Below are 24,432 nucleotides of genomic sequence, written 5' to 3' on the forward strand. Positions count from 1 at the left end.
AGCATTACAATAAACGCACGGGAAAAAAGAATGGATGCAAATTGAGCCATCTTAATTGGACAGTATATACTGTAGTCCTTACAGTCCTCTGTCGGTCTCTGATTGTTTCCATCTGGTCAGCCTCAGGAATCTCTCCTGGATGTTCAGAGCATACCAATGCCACAGTAGGAATATGATACCTGACTTTCTCTCCCCACCTCCCTCCTGCTTATTTCCCCCACTCTCAGTCTCAGTGACAAAATACTCCCATTCCTTTATCTCTCTGGCTTTCTTTTAAATCTCGGTGTATTTTCTATTGCTTCTGTCATGCATGCTATCTGCTCCCATGTGTGAACTGGGTTTTAGTGGCATCACCCCCTGGCTCTAAGCGCTATAAGCACAGCACAGTGTGTGTTTGCTGCATGTGCGTATGCATTCAATACCATAAATATGTGCATGTGGGGCAGCCCTCAGTGCCACTCGGTGATAGTGCAGGGTCCAAATTAACTAATTTCTGCAGCCCTGCTCGCTTATTCTCTCTCTCTCTCTGCCCTCTTTACTGACTCCCTCCGTTTTTCATTCACTCGCTCACTCCTACTCCCTCTCTCTCTCTCTCTCTGCTTGCTTCGACAGATCGTTTTCATAACCACTCTTCTGAGGTCGCAGCCTCGTCTGCAGTAGTCACGCAACCCCTTCGCCTGCTCAGTCAGCTTTACATTCTCTCTCTCTCTCACACACACACACACACACACACACACACACACACACACACACACACACACACACACACACACACAGAGTCTATGCACGCATACTCACACTACCACAGCAAATACTACACTATGCTACACAAAGAGCCCTGTCTTAAAGAGACAGTGTGCATCTCGCTCCCTGTAGCCACAACATGTTACGGGCTCTGCTTTTAAAGGATCAGCATGTCTATTTTTGGCTCTGTGCGCGCTCAAAGCATTCCTGCGCTCGCTGGCAACACACACACAACCTGTGGATGCAGCGTGGAAACGTAACACTAGTCAAAAGCCGGTTTCCCTAATAAACCTCTGATTACAATCGGTGCCAACAATTTTATGCTTTCTTTAGAATGAAATGGAAACAAAAAAAGAGAAGACAACAAAAGATTTTCATGCACGCAAAACACGTATTCAGTGGATTATTCACACAGTGATATACATGTTACGTAATATTGTGCTAAAAAAGGATCTCTTCGTGTGGTTAGAGCACACTTAAGACACACTATTTTTGCCTTTACCTTTTAACCTCAAACCTCATTTGAATCAGTGCTGCAGGCTGCTAGAGCAGGTGAAAGTTTTATATTTACATGTTAAGATCACTGAAGCAAAACCAGAATGAGTTTTCAGTCTTACTCTGTGAACTCTTTCTGTGTACTTCCAACTTGATTATGACCACACACAGAAAGAACTGCATTCTTTCAGATGCCAGAAAACAGAATTGCACACTGTCCTGTCCTGATCAGGACGTATTTACGTTTGCCAATCTGTGTTTGCCCTGCTCCTGTCTCTGTCTCGCTCCTGTTCCCAACACCTCTCCATCCTCTCATCACCTCTGTACTACCAGGATAGCCCAAGGAGGAATACAGAGTAACTGGGAATGACAGGGAGCCAGAGGGGAAAGTGTGCACAGAGAAAGTGAGTGCTAGTGCTTCTGAGCAGACAGCATGAAAGAGAAACAAAGAAGTCATTATTACTGCTGGTCTTCTAAAATGCTTTCAAAATCCGTACAAAGCTCTTTCGACTTACAAATCTGCAAGGGCAACATGGCAACGCAAATCTAGCAGAGAACCTCGGAAGTGAAGTGACTTGAAAGCTGAGCACGCGTTGACCACACCCAATAAGTCAAAGCTTGATTTTCAACAGGTAACAAAAGCACTGATGAGCAGCTGCTCTTGTGGCATCGTGGCCTATATTTCTAACAAAGAATAGCTGCGGTCACAATAATGCAATAAATTTCTGTGAATTCCTCTTTCCTGTTTTCTTTGTGCTCAGACGTAAACAGAATATAGAATAGAAAGATCTCTGTCTGTCCTGTTTAGGATGCGAGTGAGTAGCTGCAGGTTTATGTTCTTAGCTGGTAATTAAGTGAAAATTCACCTCAGGCCATGTAAATAGTGTAATGCAAAGGTAATGTGATGAGTAGTCAAGCTAATTAATTTCTTCAAGGTCTAAGTAGGTAGAAAAACACTTTGCTTAGAAAATAATGCATTATTCTAAAAATGTTTTTAAGATACTCAGCATTTCAGTACTCATATACAAATTTCATTACTTTTAATAGTTCCTAAAATACTTCTTCAGGTCATTTTTTTCATATTCCATTGCTAAGCTTTATATATCTCTGCCGAACTGGACAATATGCAGCCATTTAATCTATTCTGCTAAATGTCTTAGCTAGCTAATATTAGCTTGCTAGCTAGTCGAAAATATTGTTACTTGTTGGCTTTTTGTTTCAAGGAAACTACCTTTACAGTGAGAACTATAAAAATGATGTAAACTTTGAAGTTTGAAGTTTTGAATGAATTTACTTCAGAAATTAACCAGACAGCACTATAACTTTAAGTTTTAAATAATGGTGACTCGGGAGAGCAGGTCAAATCCATTAACATTAGCATTAAGTGAAAAGGTTAGCCATAAATGGCTACTTTCATTTTTTAAAAACTATGTAACTGCATTCTTTATCTTAAGAGTAAATTTGGGTTGCTTTACTAAAAACTGGCAGGTCTTAGCTTATATAAAATCCTTTAAAATATTTAATCTGTTGCAGTTTTTTTCCTGTATTTCAGAGGATAAAATAGAAACCAAACTACACACAAACTATACTACAACAGAAGGTATTTAGCACAAGCCCAAACACAGAGATTCGGAGTGCCAAATCCAAATCCCAACAGCCCTGCCATGCCCTACTAAGCTAGGACCGGGTCAATCGTCTTAGATTTGCCTAAAGATCTCAGCAACGTCCATTTGTCGCATATAAGCACACACCCAGCAGTGTAAATGCATAGACATGCGTGAACACACACAAACTTTGTTGAGTTCAAATATTATTACCTGCGCTGTAGTTGTATAATCAAAGCTGACATTTTGACACATACTCTATGCAGACTGGACAATAATTCTATACAAGCTGGAATGAGATTTTCCAGCTCATCAAATCTCAGTTTGTGTTTTTTGTTATGACATCACCAGTGAGGGAGTGGAGGCCACCATACAGTCTCAATATGGCCTGGAAATTGACAGAGAATTTGGCCAGGAGAGGTTGCATGAGAAGGGGAAAGACTTGAAGTAGCAGGGAGGGGAGGCTTGCCAAAAAGTAAAGGCTCAAGCCTGAAGGCTTTTGGCAGGTGTTTTGTCTCTGCTATCCATCCAGCTGCTGACTAAAAACATGGGAGTTGTTACAAGAAAATCTATTAGCTGTACAGACAGACTCTAATCTCAGTAATCTTCTGTTCTAGCTACTTTTACCAACTACTACAGAGTGACGGCAAAGCATATCGTACTGTAAAAAGTGGGACATTTCTCATGTCTAGGTTGTTCCAATATATAACAGGTATGAAAAGTCAGTCCAATCGGAGAGGATGCAGCTCCAAAACAACTCCATGAAGATCTGTTACCAAAAAAAGAGTTGAGTTAGTGGATAAACAGAAGAGTCAACCAGATGCAAACTTTCAGCAAATGATTAAGGTCATTTCTCTGGAAATCCTGAATCATAGTTAATTGTCTACCACAGCAGCGCCAACCTCATCAGTAACGTCTGCCAATTAGGTCAAGCCTGTTTCTACATGAATTAACCCATCTGACATTTTAATAAAGATGGTGGTCTAGTGATGGATGAACGGAGAATTGGTGTTGCGATGGCCCAATGAATTATGCACGACAATTTCCCTCCTTTCCGCCTTTTATTTTAAACCTCCTTTCATATGTTTCCAACCCCCCACTGACCTCTCTTGAACACCACTCATAGCGCTGGGTCTTGCGTGACGCGTTGACCTATTTGTAAGATGCATCCGGTTATGCAGCTATGAAATAATTCTGACTTCTGTCTATTTTTCCTCTTTACTGGGAAGCGGGAAGAAGTGCAGGGCAACAGGAGAGGTGAGGGAGTCAAGTAAGGGAAAAAAAGAAAGCGTGTGCAGCTTCAGTTACTGGGAAAAAGTGCGAGAGAGGCAGGCTGAATCCACACCAGCAGGCAGTCAGGCTGAGGTTGTCCAGGCCTCCAGGCCAAGGTGTGGTGGCACCACAATAGAGGAAGGATTAAATGGGAGATTAACAAGCTCAGCGTGAGTAAAAACAAAGACAAAAACAAAAAAAAACACCTGCCCGCATGTCTAGGATATAACTACACACAATTATAAATTAAGAAATGAAACAGTGAAAGTGAAATTTTAGGTGTAACACATGGTTTTGGTTACATTTTTTTCTATCCCTGTATAAAATAATCAGTGTTTATCTCAGGTTAATCTGCATGCCAGTAATTCAAATTGGTCTCCTAGGCAAACCTGTGTATCTGGATAAGATCAAACATGAAAGACAACAGATTCCCATATGAACAGATGGTAAGGGCGATCTGTTAGCCGCTCAAAGATCCGACAGCAGCTTCAACTCAAGTGCGACACACTGACAGACACAATCAGTATTCGCTGTTGCTGCATGTTTGTGTGTGTGCGCGCATCTATGTGTGCGTGTGCGCATGAGAGCGGGTATTTATAAAACTATCACCACATTATCATGCCTAAGACATGTGAGCAGGCGCGGCATCTTCATCCTTAATTCGTTTAGGACATATTGAGGTCATTTTCCCCGGGTTTACACAACATTGCGTGAGAAGGGAAGGGTATCTGGTGGATCCAATTGCCCTCTGTGAGGGCGGCAGTGCCTCCATGAATGTGGCCTTTGAGTGGCGAGAGACCAGTAGACATGTAGACAGCCTGTACTTACTGTATGTGGGAAACAGGCCCGATGCGACTTCAAACGTCCACAATGATGTTATTATGGTGCCCCCCCCCCACCACCACCACCACCACCACCACCCAACCCCCCCTCCTCCCTGAAGACTGTTTCCTTCTCTCTCTTCTTTCTGAGAACTTGTTGCTCATGAGTCACAAGGAAGGAGTCTCCAGTGATCTGTTGTTTATCCTCATATTACTCATGGTAGGATTTGGACGAATTCCCGCTTCAATTTCAAATAAGATGTTTTTTTGTTATCACTCCCTCTAGAGATGGAAACTGAATTATCGCTATGACAATCCCCTTTTCTCCCCCTGTCCCGTGGCCAAACTGCATTTACAGCATTTATTTCAATGAGCAAAAGAATGCGCAGAACATTGGGCATCATGGCCATGTGGTTTTCAGCAGAGGTGGGGGGGAGAAAGTCATCCCTGTTTTTAAAGGTAAACAGGGATAATTTGGTAGGGTGTAATGGAAAAACACATGAAAAAGTTCTGCTGTGATAATTTGGCTGTTTTTAAAGCGATAACCTTAACCAACCCTAGCCACAAAAAAAAGCATTTCACATCCCTTCATCCTTAAGTGGGCTGTCTATATCGTTGAGCCAAGATTATATATAACACAGCTTCTCAGTAAAGATTTGAGAGGCAATCATTTCTAAGTGGTAGCAAAATTTAACTTTATCCCCAAGCAAAACCAAACTTTTTACAATATTTTGGTTTGCCACAGTAAAAGTATGTGAAAAGAGCTTCTCTGAACTTGTATCAGACAGCTACGGACGACGAGTGGATGTGACTCAGCTTTGATTTTTGTGCTATATTTACTCGGGCTTTCAGCCTCGGTGCGGGCTGTCATATCAACATCTTCTGGGTGTCAGAATCTGTGCTGGGCCAGGCTGACTTTTGACAGCAAGAAAGTGGGTTAAACATCAGAATGGCTTTTTTTTAAGTCACATTAATTTGTCAAAATTTTGCCTTCTTGAGTGTTAGGTGCTGTAAAGCAAACAGAGGTGATGATGTCTTTCTTCTTGTCTCTTTATCTTGTGTTAAGCTTTTCTATAGTATATCATAAACATATGCATGTGTTTCATAAAGCAGAGTCATCAAACAGAGAATCTGAAAGGGGAAGTCTCTGCATTGTGGCTTTAACAGTACACAAACATGCCAACACACCACTCACTTTTCCCATTAATCTTCCAGCGCTCACACTAATTGTGATTCCACATTGCATGTATTAATTTAGACACGGAGCCAAGAAAAGCACTGAGCTCCGTTATAGTCGAAAGAATCCTGTGTAAGAAATCAAATATGATTGAAAAATTATGGGAGTGGTGTATGAAAAATAAACACGAGTGGAAGCCACTTCCAGCTCTATATTTGACAGATGACAGTGTATGAAAACACAGATCAGACAGCGTCGGGGCTCCGGCTAGATAAATGTGACCACATTTGTGTGTGGGGGGAGGTTTTATGTGTGTTGTGTGTGTGATGCATATTTAAAACGTTTGCAATTTGATGATGAAAACAAACCCTGGCACATTAGCATGGATAATTTCCCAGCTCCGCACGCAAACTTAGAGCAGGGGAGGGCCCCAGTGTGAGAGTGTGTGTCTGTGTCAGTCTGTGTGTGTGTGTTGCTGTGGGTGAAGCCAGCAGCTGTTTAAATCCACTCTAACAGTGCTCTCTCCACAACATGCCAATTTAAACAATCCTCAGGGACAGAAACAGTCCAATGCTTCTCTTCACCATCACTTTGTCATTTTCGCTCTTTTTCTCCTTCCTCTTCTTTTTTTTTCATGCTGTTGAAACTATTCGCCGTGCGCAAGTTTCATGATGAGCTCATGCACCTGATTTGACTTGATCTCTTTGCTCACTGTCATGTACTGTCTTTAAGAGCTCATGCCGCCGTGCCTGATGAATAATAAGTCATGAGATCAGTCCTGCACTTATCCCTGGAAGGTCCAGAGCCTCGCTGCCTGTGGCTCCACTTCTACTAAGGTCACGAACCATGGTGACGGGAAACAGCCGTGCCCAAGTATTTATTACATAAAAAGATCCTATTTAAGTAGAAAAGCCCAGTTTTGCTCCTTGCTCAAATATTTCAATACTGCAGAAGCTTGAATGGAAAGTGGCGCTCAAGAGACAAATACTGAGAAAGGTTCAGTTAAAGTGCGAGTGATGCTGTGAAGTAAATGTGCACTACAAGGCTGAGTACAAAGTTAGATTTTAATCACTGAAAGGAGCTGAAATGTTAGCTTAAGGAGAGAAACTGACACGGACGTCGTATAAAGTGAAGGAAAACACGTATGTCGTATCAAGCACGTAGGTGAAAAGACGGCGTCAGCTGAAGCTGGCCAGAGTGCAAACAATGAAAGCAGCTGTAGTAAAAAACAAAGGAAGTTTGTGAAAAAAACCTTCAGAAAAGCTGAAGGAGGCTTGTTTTTGGTAGCAGAGATCTGACACCCGCAAGGATTCAACGCGTCAGCTGAAGCTGAAGCGTACTTTAAAGAGATGAAAGGAGTGGAGATGAAACACTAAAGAGAGTACCAGCTCCTCACTAAAAATATTTAAATCTCCTTTAATATAGCATTAACACTGACAGGCTTTAAAAAAAATGTGTGTTAAAGAGTCATTAAGTGATGGGAAAAAGAGTAGCTTTTATATTTTTATTCACAGGCATGTATTTGTAGACTCCTTCTTAAAGAAATAGTTCAAATTCCTGCCTTAAAAATCAAATAGTGTAAAGACCAGAGTGAACCAAAGCAACTCCCCTCAAGATAAAACTGCAACGCAGCTGTTAAAAATAGCATCCTTCCCCTTCATTATTCAGTTATTACATCTTTTATGCTTTTCTCCTTTTCTCTTCTTTATTTTCAGTTGACACTGGAAAGTTCAGAATGCCCAGAAAGCCCCAGACAGCTTTCACCATGAACTCCCACAGTGGGCCTTTGGTTTGCTAGTGATGTTAGTGAAAACCTCCAGTGGGGCCCAGTGCGTCCAGCAGCTTCCTTAACAGGAAAACTGCCCTGGTTTCAAGCTCTGCAGAGGAATTAACTACTGTGAACCCAGTTACAAATAAAGCAAACACTTGTTTGAGTTTCCTGCTTTAACAGCATCTCGCTAAAGATTTTGCAAAGTCTGTGTTAAATGTGCGGTCGTGCTACATTATAATCCCCACTTTAGCTCTTCTGAATAACTTTACGATGTCGTGTCAAGTCCAGTTAACACTCTGGGGATGCGAGATGAAACTCCCTGCCCTGCTGATAGTCTTGTTTGCGCACACATGCACACAAATGTGCACATCCCAAATAAATCCCGGTAAGCATTAGGGCCCCCGTCACAGCTCTGTTTACTGTAGAACACTTAAGATATACCTTCCTTTCTCCTGGCTAACAAATAACACCCGGAGGGCTTGAGGGCTGAGCCAAGCACAAGTCACGCAACTGCCTCTCTCTCTCTCTCTCACTCAGTTGCTTCTTCCCTCCCACACACACACACACACACACACACACACACACACACACACACACACACACACACACACACACACACACACACACACACACACACACAAACTTTCATCTTCCTGACTGACTGAATACCTGGCTGCCTTGGTGAGACATTTGCCCCTGCAGAGCCTTCCCCCTTTAACAATGCGCCTGGACGCTGTCAAGTCACAGACGATTCTGCAGCTGTTAACTGATGTTCAGCTTCCCTTCGTCTTTCTTTTGCTTTGGCCGTGTACAAGTGAATGCATGTGCGCATACGTGTGTGTTTGTGTCTGTGAGAGATAAAGCGCCCTACCATTACCCTCGTTCTCTCTCACTGTACCCTCTGCTTGCGTCTATCTCCAAACTAAAAATATTTTGTCAGGCTCACTCATTCGATCATAATTCGGCAGAGAGCAGGAGTTCACTCAGAGTTCAGTCTGCTCTGGGTGCGCAGAGTGCAGCAACGGCCTGCCAGCCAATAAAAAAAAAACACACACACACAAACCCTTTTAGACACCCTCTTGCGTCACATTCTCTTGTCCTCTTTAATTAGCTCTTACTATGCCCTTTCTCACTGGAATATATGCCTTTTATAGGAAGATGTTTTCGCTTAGTATTATTTCAATTTGTATGGTTGAATCTGCAACACACTATGTAATTCTGAAAAAAAATCTTCCCCCCTCTGAAAGCTTCTCCAAATAACCCTAACTTTATATGACATGATCCAAGGAACTATTTTTCTATTTTTACTCAGGCTGCTGTTTTTCCCATATCACATGCTGATGAAAGGGGACCTCATCTGGCTGACGGTAGTTAGCGTATCGAGCTGTATCGGGTCAGATGCCACCTTTGGTTAGTGATCTTTCCAACCGCATGGAAACATATCGATTTACATTAGGGAACAACAGCAGGGACCGGGTCTGGGCATTGTTGCACACTGAAGCATGCTTCAATTAAGATAAATGGAGGTGACAGACAAAACAAACGGTCTGATGTACAGTATGCTCGGGAGACCAGAGCATAGACACAGCCTGACGACATGTCGTACACGTGGTAGTCGTGCCATGCCACGATCGTTATCACTAATATTGCTTATAACGAGCATATGCTTTGGCTCCTTTGCATTTAATCCTCAACGCATTGCTTCTGGTGCTTGTAGAGCGTTACCAGGTTCAGGAGTCTGTAATGACGATGCATTTAGGCGCATCTGTGGACTACATGTGTGTTTGTTGAATTTGACCTTAATTGTGTTATTTTGATATTTATTACCAGATTTTCTTGGCATAACATTGACCACTCATTCACTAGCAACTGTAAAGAGTCTCTCAGTTTGCCATCAGGCACTCCCTGTGGTCAGTCCATGAAAGCAGGATGCTTTGATTCCTGCCTTAATATATATATATATATATATATATATATATATATTTAAATTCTTTATTTTTTTCTTAGTTCCCTACCAGCAGTGTTGCAAAATCGATTTAGTTTCTGAAATCCGGTAATTCCACAATAAACACATGCAAGACTTTTACAGGAAGACGTTCTGTTGAAATGCTCGCATGCCACAAAAGAAAAAACCAAATAAACAAAAAAAGCTTAATGAGTTATCAAATGGGCTTTCAACATGTGGCTTTAGGAAGTAGTAAACCTGTAAGCCATATTCCATGTTTGCAGGGACATCAACATTGTCTATTTGTTTGTTTTGTGAAAGAATTAGCATAAATTGGCATTTCAAAAATATTTAATCTAATCCAAAAATGAAAAAGGGTAAAAGGTTGCAAAGCATTGCAGGAAATGCCTGCTTGTAACAATAAATAAATAAATGGCACAGTGCAAACCCAAAGAAAAAAACGCTTTTTAATGAGAAATAAGTCTGCCAACAGCGTTACCATACTGTTACTGTAGATTCACTGCACAACCAGCAATCTTTAAATACCATTGACTTCAGAGTAGCATGTTAACATTTCTAATGGCATGCAATAATATTGTAAACAATGTAAAACACCAGCTGGGCTATGTCAGCGTGTTTGTAGCTGCGCTGCTTCCTTAAAGTGCTCCCATAATATTATTATCATCTTAATCTCCAGGGGCTTTGGGTTGCTTGCTGCCTCCCTCCTTGCCCACCCGCCCCCCTCCACCCTCGTTCAGGCTGCGTATCGCACTAAGCGGTAGTTGTGACAGTGATTACACTAGACAGCTTCAAACAATAGTGTTGGGCCAACAAAGGCTGCTGCTCCCTCTGCATGAGCCCTGACTGTCTATTCACACTCACTCAAACTGAAACACACACTCTACCCGTCAGTCAGCATGCAGGCACGCACACACACACACACACACACACACACACACACACACACACACACACACACACACACACACACACACACCTCCCATTGCTGAATGGTCTCCACTAGCTGTTACAGTTGGCGTCTAACGGGGCTCCTATTCTGCATTGATTTGAGCAATTCACTTATGGCCTTCAGTGATCCCAGGGGACTCTTGGGGGGCCCCCCAGGCCTACAGACTCCAACTCCACTCAAGTGAGTTCAGTGTCTCTGGCACAAGAGGCCAAGCAGAGACAAAGCCAGTGTCATGCTTTAGATTCAAGCAACTAATGAGTTAACTGTGAGGATGCTGAATGCGTACGGCGACATTTCCATTCATGGTTTTTGACATATACAAGGGATTAGCATAGCTGGCCAGTCGCACTACTTAACAGCTATTGTGTGGCTGATTACTGCAAAGGGGGGGGAAACACATGCACGAGGGTGGGAGAGAGAGCTGACATGCAACTAATGCGCTGCTGAACACAGACTCAATGGGCAGACAATACCTCTATGTTAGCCATAAAACTACTCAAAGCTAAAAATATGCACGCATCCAGGGCAATTTTTCTTTTACAAATTGCCTGGATTATGCAATAAAAATGGTATCACCCACTTAAGGTGCTTATCCCACCTAAAACTATTTGATTAGTGTGATTTTAATGGTGAGCTTAATGGCAAAAAATGTTAAAATTAGTCCAAAGATTGGGACAATAACAGACTAGTTTAAGTTGGAGCGGACACCCTGTAATCTCTTATGTTGTAAAGTAAACAGTAAAAAACACTAACAGTCAGTCAGAGCAATTCCTTATCTTGGATTAGATTTTTTGATCTACAAGTTTTCTACCAATGGGTGCTAGGGAAAGTTACATGGGTAAAAGTGCTCACATTAAAAAACAAAGACTGTCAGTAGAAGTATCTTTGTCACTATACTGTGTATAAATCCTTCTGTCAAACCCTTTCCCCATCAAACCAGCTGGATTTTTGCATGCCAAAATAAATGGAAAGAATGATAAGAACATGAGCACAGGCTCATAACAGTGAGAACACCTTAACATTTACACCGGAAATGTATTAAGGGGCCATACATCTACCTTTGTATACAGACATCGCATGCAAAGGAAAGAGGAAGAAGAAAAAAGCCTGACCACTGGCATTTAGCTCGATCACGCACTCCTCATGAAGCAAAAATGGAGACGAGAGGTGAATTTCTTCCAAAGAGGTCAGAGAAAATTACAGGAGGGCAGAACACAACAAAGGGGGAAAGAGGAGAAGACAGAGATAAAAAGAAAGAAATGTTGGGCAAAGAAAAAAGACAGGGATGGGTAGAAAAGAAGGGGTGGGGGCTCTGGTGGATGTGTACCCTCATTTGAAGATGATAATCTTGCACAAGAGCAAATTTTGTCGGCTTCAACAGCACACACGGAGATGTTATGACCCATTATCTCCATGGATGCTCGTAATCAATACACACAAGTAGCTCTTCTGAGGATGTACTGATGTGTGCTGATCGGAAAACGATGAGTAGCTGCATGAAACGCTTTAATGAATTGTCCAGAAAAAATAATCGTGAGAATGGAAGCTGCTGGCTCGAGCTCTGGTTACTGTGTGTCACGAACGCTCAAAGGAAGCTTTTGTCCACTTTCAGAAACATGGCGTTCACACCATCACCTCTCACTCTCCTACTTTTGCTCCTACTTTTAGAAAGTCTTGGAATCCAGCAGCTCGGCATGAACTGGAGATTTCATGCAGCTGACATCAGCAGAGCAGTCAGTCTGTATCCGTCTTAAGGCTTGTTGCGACATGTGACATTTAACTGGCACGAACGGCAGATTCATGTTAACGTCCACGCTAACATTTTATTGCTTCTGATGCACTTAAACATTTAAATATACGCAAACATGGCATCTTAAATCAGCTCGTAAGACTTGCTTTAGCTACTCAAGAAGTCAAGAGTCAAAATAAATGAATTAATAAATAAAAGGGGTTTAATAGAGGGTTTAATTGGAGATAATTTATTTGAATTTTAGGAGCACGACCACACCTCCATACACTTTTTTTGGTTCTCTGACTATACAGGACCCGCCGTTCCAGCTAGTGAAGTGTTTATTTAAAACACACGCGCGCACACACACAAAAACTATAGATAAATACAAGATGAATATCGAGCTGAGCAGCAAAAGCAGTCAGTGTATATGCCCTCAAGCTAACGTGTTCAACATCTTCATGTTGACATTTCACGGGTATAATTTATAACAATGCCCAGCAGCTGAATCATTAACAGACACCAGCGTTTCAGTGACAGGAATATCTTCTTCTTCTTTTTTTTAAACCAAACAAATAAAAACATTTCCAAAAAGTTGGGATGGTGTGTAAAAATGTAAATAAAAACTGAATGAAATGACTAGCAGATGAGATGGTTTTTTACTATTTAGCACTTTCTGCGCGTCCTGAGGGGACTTACTGCTGAGAGCAAACTATTTGAGGCCTCTAGTAAAACCGCTGTTTCTTTTTCTTTTTTTCTTTTTACATCTTTTATGTGGGTGACATTCTGATGTTGTAGTATCTACAAAATGTGGTTTGGCATTGTTTTGCTAAAATAAGCAAAGCCTTCCATGAAAAAGAAACCTGCATATATTACTCCAGACTGTTATATATATCGTTTAGCATTGATGAAGGCTTCGCAAAGGTGCAAGTTACTGAGCTTGGGCTCAGACGAGACAGTGGCTTTTCTTTGTTTCTACATGCTTTTAACTTAAATTTATAAAAACACTGTTAGTTTTCAGAACTGTTCCCAGGCTCGTGCTGGGGTTGCCACATTAGAAAAGTGTCGGTTTTTAATGCTTGTCCAAGGATCACTTCATTCAATATTGGTTCTCGGCCTTCTCCCTTGTGTACAGAGATTTATTTAGCCTCTCTGAATCTTTTAATGATATTACGTACCACCGATAATGAAATCTTTGCAATCTTATGTAAAAAAACATCAGTCTATCTGAGCACCACAGGGGTGAAAACGCCAGCCCACCTTTACTTCTGAAACACTGAGCCTGTCTGTAATGTCTTTTTATACTCGCTTATGTTCCTAAGCTGTTCTCAGTTAACCTTGTTTATTAAGAGATGTTCCATCGCAATTACAGGTTACAGTTGCTGGGGCTTTTCAAAAATATTTTCTGTATGGTAAATGGTAAATGGCCTGTATTTATATAGCGCTTTACTAGTCCCTAAGGACCCCAAAGCGCTTCACATATCCAGTCATCCACCCATTCACACACACATTCACACACTGGTGATGGCAAGCTACATTGTAGCCACAGCCACCCTGGGGCGCACTGACAGAGGCGATGATGATGATTACACAAATCTTTAGGTTTGTAGCTGCCAAGTCCGCAACATTTTTGAAATTAAAAAACAGGAATAGTCTAGACAGGATAGACAGATTAAGGCACAAATATGTGTGTTGAGTCTAGGATGCTAACATCTACAGACCCATAGATCTGTACTGCGCTGGACTAAATGGGTCAAATACAAATTGAACAAGCTGTTGATACTTTCTAATAGCCTGGTTTAGAAAAGGGAACAGCTGTGAACGCCGTCTATGATTCACCGGAAATTTTTTTGGAGAAAGCTTTTTGTTTCCTAAACCGCAATAAACTGACCACATGCTGACCTTTCTGTTGCTAAACCTTTTCAGTTCATTTACAGTCTGCTCAGATCACCGATTTGTCTCGGACTCTGCCTCGCCATCTTGTCTGCCTTTGGGTTGCAAAGTATTAAGGAAGGAAAGAGTGTGGGGTCACTCCGAGTTTAGTAAACACAAAGTCCATCTGTAATGTGACCTGATACACATTTTCACCCATGGGCAAAGACTCCATTCACAAACGGCTATCACGCAGCAGCACTTCCCTCTTTGGGAAATCAAATGGTCCGCACTTTTATTACCCGGATTTGATACTGACTTGACATAAAAAGGATTAACCCAATTAGCAATGAAGACCGGGCTTACGTCCGTGAAATTCTCCAAAATTAGGAGGTGATCTAATAAGAACCTGATTGTTTTGTGCTGTTCCATCCTTCCTCATTTGCACGGCGAGTTACAAAACTGTCTCCTGTCTGCTGGTTGACGTCACAAATGGTGTGCGCCTGGCGTGAGTCTGTGGGTTCTGTGGTCTTTTTTTCTCTTCCTCTTTTATTATAGCTCAGCCAGCATTTAGAGTCAGACAACACGCATATATAAACCTGTCTGCTATTAGCAGATCTGCGCATTGATGGCTGGTAAACAAAACTCAGTATACCAGCGGGATGGTGGGCACATCCCAACTTGGCGTAAACTGGTAGACTTGCACTGAAGTCTCTCGTTACATTGTCTGGGTATGTTCTCATACGCTGTCAACACCCCGACCGGACGACAGCTATGAGGGACGGTTGGGTTTTAATTAAGGACTTCCAGAAACACACACGCACACAGATTTCTAAATATACTTCAATGCAGTGTGGATACATTTACACCGCAGGTATTTATATTTGGACTGAAATCTGTTTTTGGTGGTAACATTAGGGAGTGTTATGACATGCACTCCTAGACAGTGCTAAGTTTTCAGATCAGATGATTTAGCTTTACAGGTTGCTGAGAACTGTGTGTAGAGGCTTTTTTATTTCTAGAATTAAAGAGAAGGATCCATTCTAACTCTGCTGACTCTATCTATATTCAGTATTTATCATGTTTACGATTAAAAAAAAGATTTTGTAGTTGTAACTCCTTTAAGTACCAAGAAAGATGCAGAAAAACTATTAAAATAACTGTTGTTCTACCAAACTTTGTGATAGTTTTAGTTGTTTTTCATAAAGTTGATTGCCGGCATGAGGCACGAAGGCATGAAGCAATATATCCTTGGCAGGATTGCAGATGGATTTAAAAACAAAACAACACACACACAAATCCTATAAGCACACTGGATATCATTCGGTGATTATATTTTAAAGTGCAAACAACTTCCCTGCTGCATCGAAAGTACATATTGGCGCCAAAAAGTTCATTTTTGTCCTGTTCACACCACAGAAGAACTGTCTAACTAACTAACAACTGATACATATCTGCATTATCCATACAGATTTAATATAGGTTTGATAGTCTACGTGGTAGATCTGAGTACAGAAAAAGGCTGCAAATAATAGCACGCAGGAAACGAGTGTGGCATAATTAACTGTTTATTTACAGAGGTTCAGTAGCAAAAGGTTTAAGATCATATTTATTCAATGCCATGTTCTCTGGTTAGGACAACGCTTCCTGATACAGTCAGGTGTCTATTCTTGGTTACTGGGAAAGTGTGGTGGTCTTAGAGCCTTGTTTGCAGGCACAAAACACCAAGAGAAGTTTCAGGACCAACTGAAACAGTTTTTTTCTTCACACAATTCACGTTTGAAAATGTTCCGCTCGATCGGAGACACGCTGATGTGGAACGTGGCTGCAACAGTATTTCAACCACAAGCTGCACTCCAACTTGCAAACGTGTGACCACATTATAAGCAAACAAAGACCACAAACAGAGCATAATGATCCCTGACATTTTTAAAATATAAGTCGTACCAACAGCTAGTATTAGTGCATTGTTATGAATTACATCAACCGATATAAAACCCATAACAGTGCAACGCATTCAGCCCTAGTTATTAGAGAGGCAGCATGTGCATTAGCAAAGAAGATGCTGCCCAGTTTATTATTATCTCTAGCTCTGTTGACTTTCCACTCTCATTAAAGGCAGATCCAATTCATATCTTCTCAGAGGAAAGTGGGGGTGAAGAGTAATAAAGGAAAAAGAAAAGTTATTGAACACCATTAATCAAAGCGATGACTCCTCATCCAGCTTTATTTTATCAGGATCCCTTTAATGTCATTGATATAGAAAAATACAACCCCCTGCCAGCATCTCTCAAAAAGGGAATGTTCCCTTTAAGAGTTGCCTTTAATTACCTAATCCCTGAAAAAAATGCAGCAACCTTATTAAAATTTTAAAAAAAAAGAACAAGAATATTCTACTTTAAAATAATGAGAAACACAATCACACAAACAGGGTAAAACACATATGCACCGGAGGAGAAATACAGGCAATCGGGCCAGAAAGACAAATGAGGAGAGATAGTTAATCCTAAGGGTAAATATTTAACAAGCTCAGCAATTACAGCTAGGGCAGAGGCCTAACATAGAAAAGAGCAGAATTACAACTGCTGACTGTCAGCTCTCACATACGTTCATGCGGACCTACCTGATTGGACATCTGCCTAAAAAGGCAGGAAAAAAAGCCTACTGTGGCCTTTAATCAAATTTAAATGAAAAACATGGGACAAAGAGTTCCACGCAGCTGTAGGCTACAAACTGATGACTTTCTTTCCTTTTTTAAAATTTATTTATTCTTATTATTTTTGTTATTTTTAAAGGAGAGCTTTGCCCCTCTGGGGCCATTTTCACTAGCTCGGCAAACTTTACTGCTAGAGTAATGGTTTATGGAAAGAGGAGAATATGACTTTTTGCCGCGTCCCGTCTCGACTCGGGGAAAAATGTGGCAGCAGAACTCAACTTTAACAAAGAAAATGAAACTAGGCCACCAGTTTTCAGTTTTCACATGGATGTCAGAAGACGGGTACATTTTATAAGTTTATAATAATCAATTAAGTAATATTTACTTACAATGTGCCTTTCACAGACAAGGGGTCACAAAGAGAGTAAAATAAATCAGTAAAAGTACCAACAAAACAAACCTGCTTAAAAAAAATAATTTTTAAAGGGCAAATGCTTGCACAGTGGTGGTTTCCATTAGACAGTAGCTTCAACTCTAAAGTTACATTTCTAACAGTGTCCCTTATTTTCTTATCTGTAAAAACATTTGGTTGTTAGGCCCGCTTGTGAAAACGTTCCTGTGCCATGCATCTGTCTACAAGCAGACAAAGAAAAAAAAAGTATAGAAATTGTTTATGTATGCAAAATACTTTCACTCTTTATTTATTTATTTGCTAGTTTTTCCTCTATTATAGATGCATATGAAATAGTGCATGTAGTGATCTCAGTCATGGGCCTTTAAACAAATCATCTAAATTTCCAGTGAAGTTCTGATCCCAGTGGAATATGATGATTCAGGCGAGCTTTTTATTCTCTCTCACACACACACACACACACACACACACACACACACACACACACACACACACACACACACACACACACACACACACACACACACACACCCTTAGGGTATATTTGCATGAACTACGTGGCCACACACTGTTCAATGAGCTCCACCTTCGAATTGTCACGCAACAAAGACAACCAGCATAGAATCTCAGGGAGCTTCCAGAACACCTGCTGCTGCACGGTTTCCCTCTCCTCCTGCCTGTCTGCACCTTTCAGCACACCTTGCATGACATACCTGAATAGTCTCAGATCAAGTTGATAAACTTATGCTTTTACAAAGATAAATGGTATAACTGTAGTCAAATTTCCCACCCACTGCTGTATCTGAACAAACTGAAAAGGATATCAGCCATAGCTCAGCTCAGTAGCAGCTTCACACAGTCCCTCCGGTGGAAATACAGAGTAACTGCACCTTAAAAAGTCTGTGCTTCCCCCAGAAAAAGTGGTTATAAGAACAAATGAAACTTAAGGTTGCTGGTTTCATGCTTTCATAATGTGTTTTCGTCTCAATGACTCACTTTTGAAATGAAGAAAGAAAAAAAGAAACAGACAAATATGACGGTCGCTGAAAACCACAGGGAGGATGTGGAAACTTACTTGTTCATCTCCAGATTTATCTGGAAAAGCTCTGATCAACACTCCATGTGTAAATATCAGTGGAAAGCCCGAACGAGTTTATCAAATGAAGGAGGGCACGACATTCCACATGTATACCAACTCAAATCGCACTAATTAATCTCATTACCAGAGCATCAAAAGACAGATAAGCCGGTCACAACTGCCACTGATAACAAGGCACCCAGCAGAGGTGGGGAAAACAGACAGAAGCCTTGGCGTGAACGCATCTTCAAAGAGTTCGGAATAAAGGATCTTAAATGATCTTTTCCACATTTACCTTTTTTGTAATGCTTAAAAAAACCCTGCACAGATATATTCAAGAAAACTCGCCCTTGTGAGCGTAGTTTTCACCCAGCAGCGTTGCCACTCAAGCCAACGGCTTCTGCACACCTTTCAACACTTGCACCAGCCTCCACACATGACTGAACTGAACCGTCTCCTTCCCTTTGCAGCTCTCAGATGGCATCGACAGTCCTCGGCATCACTCTTCGTTAAAGCGGTGGTTGTGGTCTTTATCTCTGCGTGAGCCCTGATCTGGGAAATGCCCCTTTAATAACTCCATTCAGCACCTGCCTGCCAACTTTGTGTGGTGGCTAAGCTGAATAAGGCAACAAATGATCGAGGTTAAGCGTCAGAGGAGGATCAGGAGGAGGAGGAGAAGGTTAAAGACTAGCTGCAAAACTTTGAGGACACCAGAGCCTCACAAATTCATCTGCCGTCTCCTCGAAGAGAGCTTTCAGTGAGAATTTTCTTTCAGCCCCGAGGGCAGGCTAGGTAGTGAACCTCTCGGGAGCTCCGCTGCTGCTTCTTCTTCACTGCCCTGCCTTTCCCTTTTATCCTACTAATGCTTTTTCTCCTTGCAAGAGTGCTCGTTTTTTGTAATAATAAAAAAGTGCCTCTTGTTTCTAGGCCTGTCACATCCAGCTGTGCCAGTAGCCGCTGTGTTGATAAGGCAGCTGCCAAGGCCACTGGCAACAAAATACTTTCTAAAGCAGCGCATAAATTTTTGAAGCAAATCGTGGAGGAACACGAGGAGAGGACGGGAGGCATTCAGTTGACAGTGGGAGGGTGGGAAAACTCAAAATGCCTTCTAATTACATGCGTTTAAAAGAGATAAAGGTCATAATAGTTATTTGCGGTTCCTCGTATCTAGAAAGCATTTTCACATCGTAAATCACTGTAATCTGAAGTGTAATGGCAACATGCACAGATCTTCTTATCTACGTTTTTGCTACGGAGCCTTGGGGAATCTCACTCCTGAGGCCGACAGAAAGAGTGCACAGGTTATTCCAACACACTTTTTTTTAGCTCAGTATTCTGACATTTAAAGCCTTTGAAATTACAATTTACATGTCAAAGTGTTGCAAAACACTATGCATTCTTTCCATCTGCTGAAAGGAAGACATTACTACCTATAGTTCTGTTACCACTATTTCTGTGTTTGCATAGTAAAAGTGAATAGGTCACAACCCTCCGCTTTGCTCCAATAATGTCCAGGTAACTGAATCAGAAGTGGACAACAGAGGCCTCTATGTTCATATGCAAAAAAAACAAAACAAAACAAAACAAAGAAGAAAATTTAAAGCTATTTATTGGCCTGACCCACATCCACTCAGGAGCTTCCAGCTAACTCAAAGCCACACACTTCCACATAAGCAAAATACCTAAACCACTACTGCAACAATGCCGCCTTTTGTACCTCCTTTACCTTGGAAGAAACTCTTGACGCGGAGGTAGGAAACAGCAAGACGGAGCACTGACAGCTTGTCCAGCTTGGAGATGACATCTGGGGGGAATGGCAGCAGGCTGGCCAGGCGGTCCAGTTCAGCATTCAGCCTGTCCCGGTGCCGCTTGGATGGGTTGGTTTTCTCATTGGCAGAGGATGGCTTCCTGATGATGAGACGGATATAAGGTAAAGACAGATCCCAGGTCTGAGAGGACATCGGAGTGTGTGTGTGTGTGTGTGTGTGTGTGTGTGTGTGTGTGTGTGTGTGTGTGTGTGTGTGTGTGTGTACGTGCGCAACACTCCCCAAAAGCGACAGCAGCAGCACGAAGAAGAGGATTAAGTTTGTTTAACTTCACTTGTTGGAGCTACGCTACTGGTGAAAGCAAAGACGGTGGAAACGACATGATGCAGGCCTTTTTTACAGGGCGCACACACACACTTGTTGATTGTATCAGTAATATATGAAGTATGAAGTGTGGCACCAAGCCAGTTTTTAACACGCTATACCGCAAAAACGCCAAAACACACTCATATCAACACAGTGTCAGACTCTCTGAGGTTACAGTAAAGTGATTACTGACTCACTGTTTGAAGACTTTTTTGAAATAGATACCTATTGTTTTTTTTTTTTGCTAAATAGCTGTTCCTCATTTTGATGACACAAACAATAGGATGGTGTTTTGCCTTGTTTACGTATGGCAAGCATGGCAACTTGCAAACCAAGGACAGACACATGACCAGATAAACCACACAGTGTACGAGTCCGTTTTTCTTTAAAACCATAGTTCCTTTTGACTCAGCCTTCAACAACACAGCATGCACATCAATCATCTCTGCTTCCCTTTAAAAAAAAGAAGAAAAAAAAAGATGTGTGCATTCACCACCAGATAAAAGGAAGCGATTTGGGCATTTTTCTGATATCAAGCGTTTCTGTAGCTTTGTAGAGATTAAAGAGATTAAAGAGTAGCATTAAAGAGATGTGACATTAGAGGTACCGCACAGACGGCCCGATCTTTCCCTGAGAGCATAAAACTCTCCTAGTTATTTGTGAACGTTAGTATGGTGTACCACGGCTTTACCAGCTGACCTTAACACGATCCACATACGCAACGGTCAGCTCTGATTTCCACAGCTGAGAGTTTAAACTTTTCAGCTCACGCCGCGCCGAGACGTTTACATTAACGGTCGAATATATTTTCCACTTGTTGCCAGTGAAAAAGTGCGTAAAGAAATATGTTTAAATGTCACGGTGTGGTCTAGACTACAGTTTAAATCGCCTGTTACTTACACAAACTTTGAGTTGCGCAAATTCAGTATTAAATAATAATTAAAACTTCCCTTTAACTATAACTCTAAATCCTCAAGACTCTAATGGCAGAATTAGCAGGCTCGGTTTGACGTGGCAAAGATTTCCCCCTTGTATTAGCAGCACTGTCAAAAACGCTACCGGCCTCGTTAAATTACCACTTCCCTCTTCAAAATCTTATACAACTTGCCAACCACTGCTCATGACATCAGCTGACATAACTGTCCAACAAAAAGTATCCTGGCATTAAAAGCCTTGGACATTTAAAACAGTGAACGAATGATACCGTGACTCCTGTGACTGCATTAAAACTATTTTGAAAAGGACATGCAAGGGTTAAAAAAAAAAACCTGAAAAAATTCAATTAATTTTAATCATTGATCAATCAGCCCCATTTGTGCGTATTTGGAAACAAGTCCGTAGGAAACTTTGGACAGCTCACAGAGGGCAGTCAAATTCTAATTAATTAACTTTAAAGCAGGGTCTGCACCAGATCTGCTGACAGCAGTGTTAAATGAAAGTTGTGATAGATGTGAAGTCTTCTATTAAAACCCATACCAACTTGTGCTATAATTTTCACACCTTCATGCTAGAACCTCAATTACTTCCTGTCATTCATTATAACCTAGAATCACAGGGCAGAGAGAAGAAGTTTATTTTGAACCAACAAAAGTGTGCAGCCTCAGGAAACAATGACTGAACAGATGTGAACACATAAACAATAAATACTGAAGAGCGCTCCTTAACTGTTTCTGGATGGGCTTCCTCCTCTTTCTGCCCGCATACATGCAGTCTCCAGGAGGGATCATGATCTCGCGCTCCGTGGAGGTAACAGGTGCGCTGCGGAGGACACAGAATAACTTTACGTGAGGCTGGAGAAAGTACCCTGACCCACGCTGGAAGGGAGAGTGCATTCAAATATATACACACTCGCAGTTATATGTCACTGAAAAGTCCTCAGTTTGGAATAAATACGCAGGAAATTCCAGCATCCCTAAAAGTAAATACAACAATCCACTTAAAACAGCCTAAAGTGCTTTAAAGAAAAAAATATTAGGGAAATTGCAAAATAGGTTTAATATTTTTATTATTACTCGATAGTGATATAAAAAAATAGCAAACATCTAATTGAATAAAACAAATTAACCAATAATAAAATACAAAAAAAGTAAAATAAATAAGTAGAGCACGCCGGTGCAACTTGGATAGCCTGTATGCAAAACTGCAGAAGACATGCTGAATGCTTAAAATCAGAAGAAAATTAAATAAAGAAACTGGAAATTTAAAATGACAAAAAAGCGCCACAAATGCGAGCACTGACCTGAGATATGTGCGGCTTTCTGTTAATTCCAGTATAGTGTTGGCTGTGGAGTCACATTCACTTTAAGTGCTGAAAAGAGATGCGTCTCCCAGGGTGCACCGACTCCCAGCGATAAATCCAGGGGAAATCAAATAAACCTGAGTGGTCCTGTATGAGCTCCGAGCTGATGTTTTCATCAGCTTTGCACTGATCGGGGCAGATGTTGGCTGATGCTTTATACCCAATTGAGTCGCCTTCACTTCCTCGCGTTTCAGGTGGCGGATTCCTCTGAATGACATGTCGAGCTCTTCGCACGCAACTCTCTGCCTCACAAACACGGCGCGAGCGCACACACACTAGGCTTATGTTGCATTCAGGCCCTGTCTGAATTTGGCAAACAACTTGTTTTGTTTATGTATTTTAACATGGCGGTTTTTTTCGTAATTGAGTAAATAATTATGGATGAATAATAGCTGAATATTATTCATTTTTTAGTTATACATGCGGGCTACTTTCAAGACTTGAAAGGAGCATGAAAAGTTACGTGTCGATAGGATTTTTTTCTGTATTCTGCAGAGCAGAGCTTCTGTTCGGTTTCATAAAATCACTAGAGATAAAAGCTAATGTCTACATTGTGGTGGTGCTATATTTGTTTAAATGTATGTGGTTTTTAGCACAGTTATTCGAAACTCGTGATATATTAGCAAATTTACGAAGAGTACTCAAATGCACCATTAGCCCAACCCGACCTGAGAGTAGTAGAGAGGGGAGGGGTCGCACGCGAAGGGCAGAGGAGGCACAAATCTGCCCCTTAAAACCGAGGCTGATGGTGGGTCAGGGCGCTCGCAGATCGGAGGGATTTAGCTAACTAAGGGCTAAAGGAGACGTACACATTTTGCAAAGAAACCCCAAAATATCAAAGTGTAATGTGCGCTGGACTGGACTAAGCCTTTTCTTACTAAATTAGCGGATGCAGCTTCCAGAAACGGGCTCTGCGGGACCGGTTTGGCCGCTGCGTCAAGTTTTGTACAGACCGACAGACGCCATGCTTACGCCGGAAATTAGGCGAATGCGTTGTCAAAATAAAAGTAACGACTGATCCGCTGGATTTCGCTTGTACAATCTCTGGAATTAAAGCCGAAACTAGTGAGAGGATTTTAAGCAAGATCGTTGATTCATATTCAGTCTGTTTTAATTAATGGAAAATTTCGAGTAAATGTGGTCTTTGTTTTAAACCGGAAACGCTTAAATCTGGACAACCTATCGGATTTATGATCCGCGTTTATATGTCAATTGGATATAATTATTGTTTATTTTTAAGTTAAAAAGAAATACATACGAAAGCAAGGCTTGCAGTGAAAGGTGGTTTCCAGGTTTTATTTTTGCTTGAACGAATCGTCCTTAAAAATAAAGAAAATCAGATTTTTCATTTGAGCTATATTATTTGTGGGCTATAAAACTATCACTACCCGCACAATGCTTACAAAACGAGGCAGCAAAGCAGAGTTTGCAAGGATTTGTTGCTGCAGAATCCCC

General features: G+C 41.4%; 1 protein-coding gene across 2 annotated transcripts in view; it reads right to left on the reverse strand.

Annotated features, from left to right (window-relative positions):
• LOC101477282 (uncharacterized) overlaps nucleotides 1–24,432 on the reverse strand; it is a 63,393-nt gene that overhangs the window by 38,499 nt on the left and 462 nt on the right. Inside the window, exons 1-3 of one of the 2 annotated variants that reach the window (XM_004575804.5) lie at nucleotides 22,918–24,246; nucleotides 22,344–22,436; nucleotides 20,273–20,454 (exon numbers count right to left, since the gene is read on the reverse strand). In XM_004575804.5, coding sequence (XP_004575861.2) covers nucleotides 20,273–20,454; nucleotides 22,344–22,405 — 244 coding nt within the window. In that variant the 5' untranslated portion in view covers nucleotides 22,406–22,436; nucleotides 22,918–24,246. Of the gene's footprint in view, nucleotides 1–20,272; nucleotides 20,455–22,343; nucleotides 22,437–22,917; nucleotides 24,247–24,432 lie in introns of those variants that run through there. The other variant, XM_076888033.1, reaches the window with a different exon arrangement.

Source organism: Maylandia zebra, linkage group LG9 (genome assembly GCF_041146795.1).
Source record: "Maylandia zebra isolate NMK-2024a linkage group LG9, Mzebra_GT3a, whole genome shotgun sequence".
NCBI lineage: Eukaryota > Metazoa > Chordata > Actinopteri > Cichliformes > Cichlidae > Maylandia > Maylandia zebra.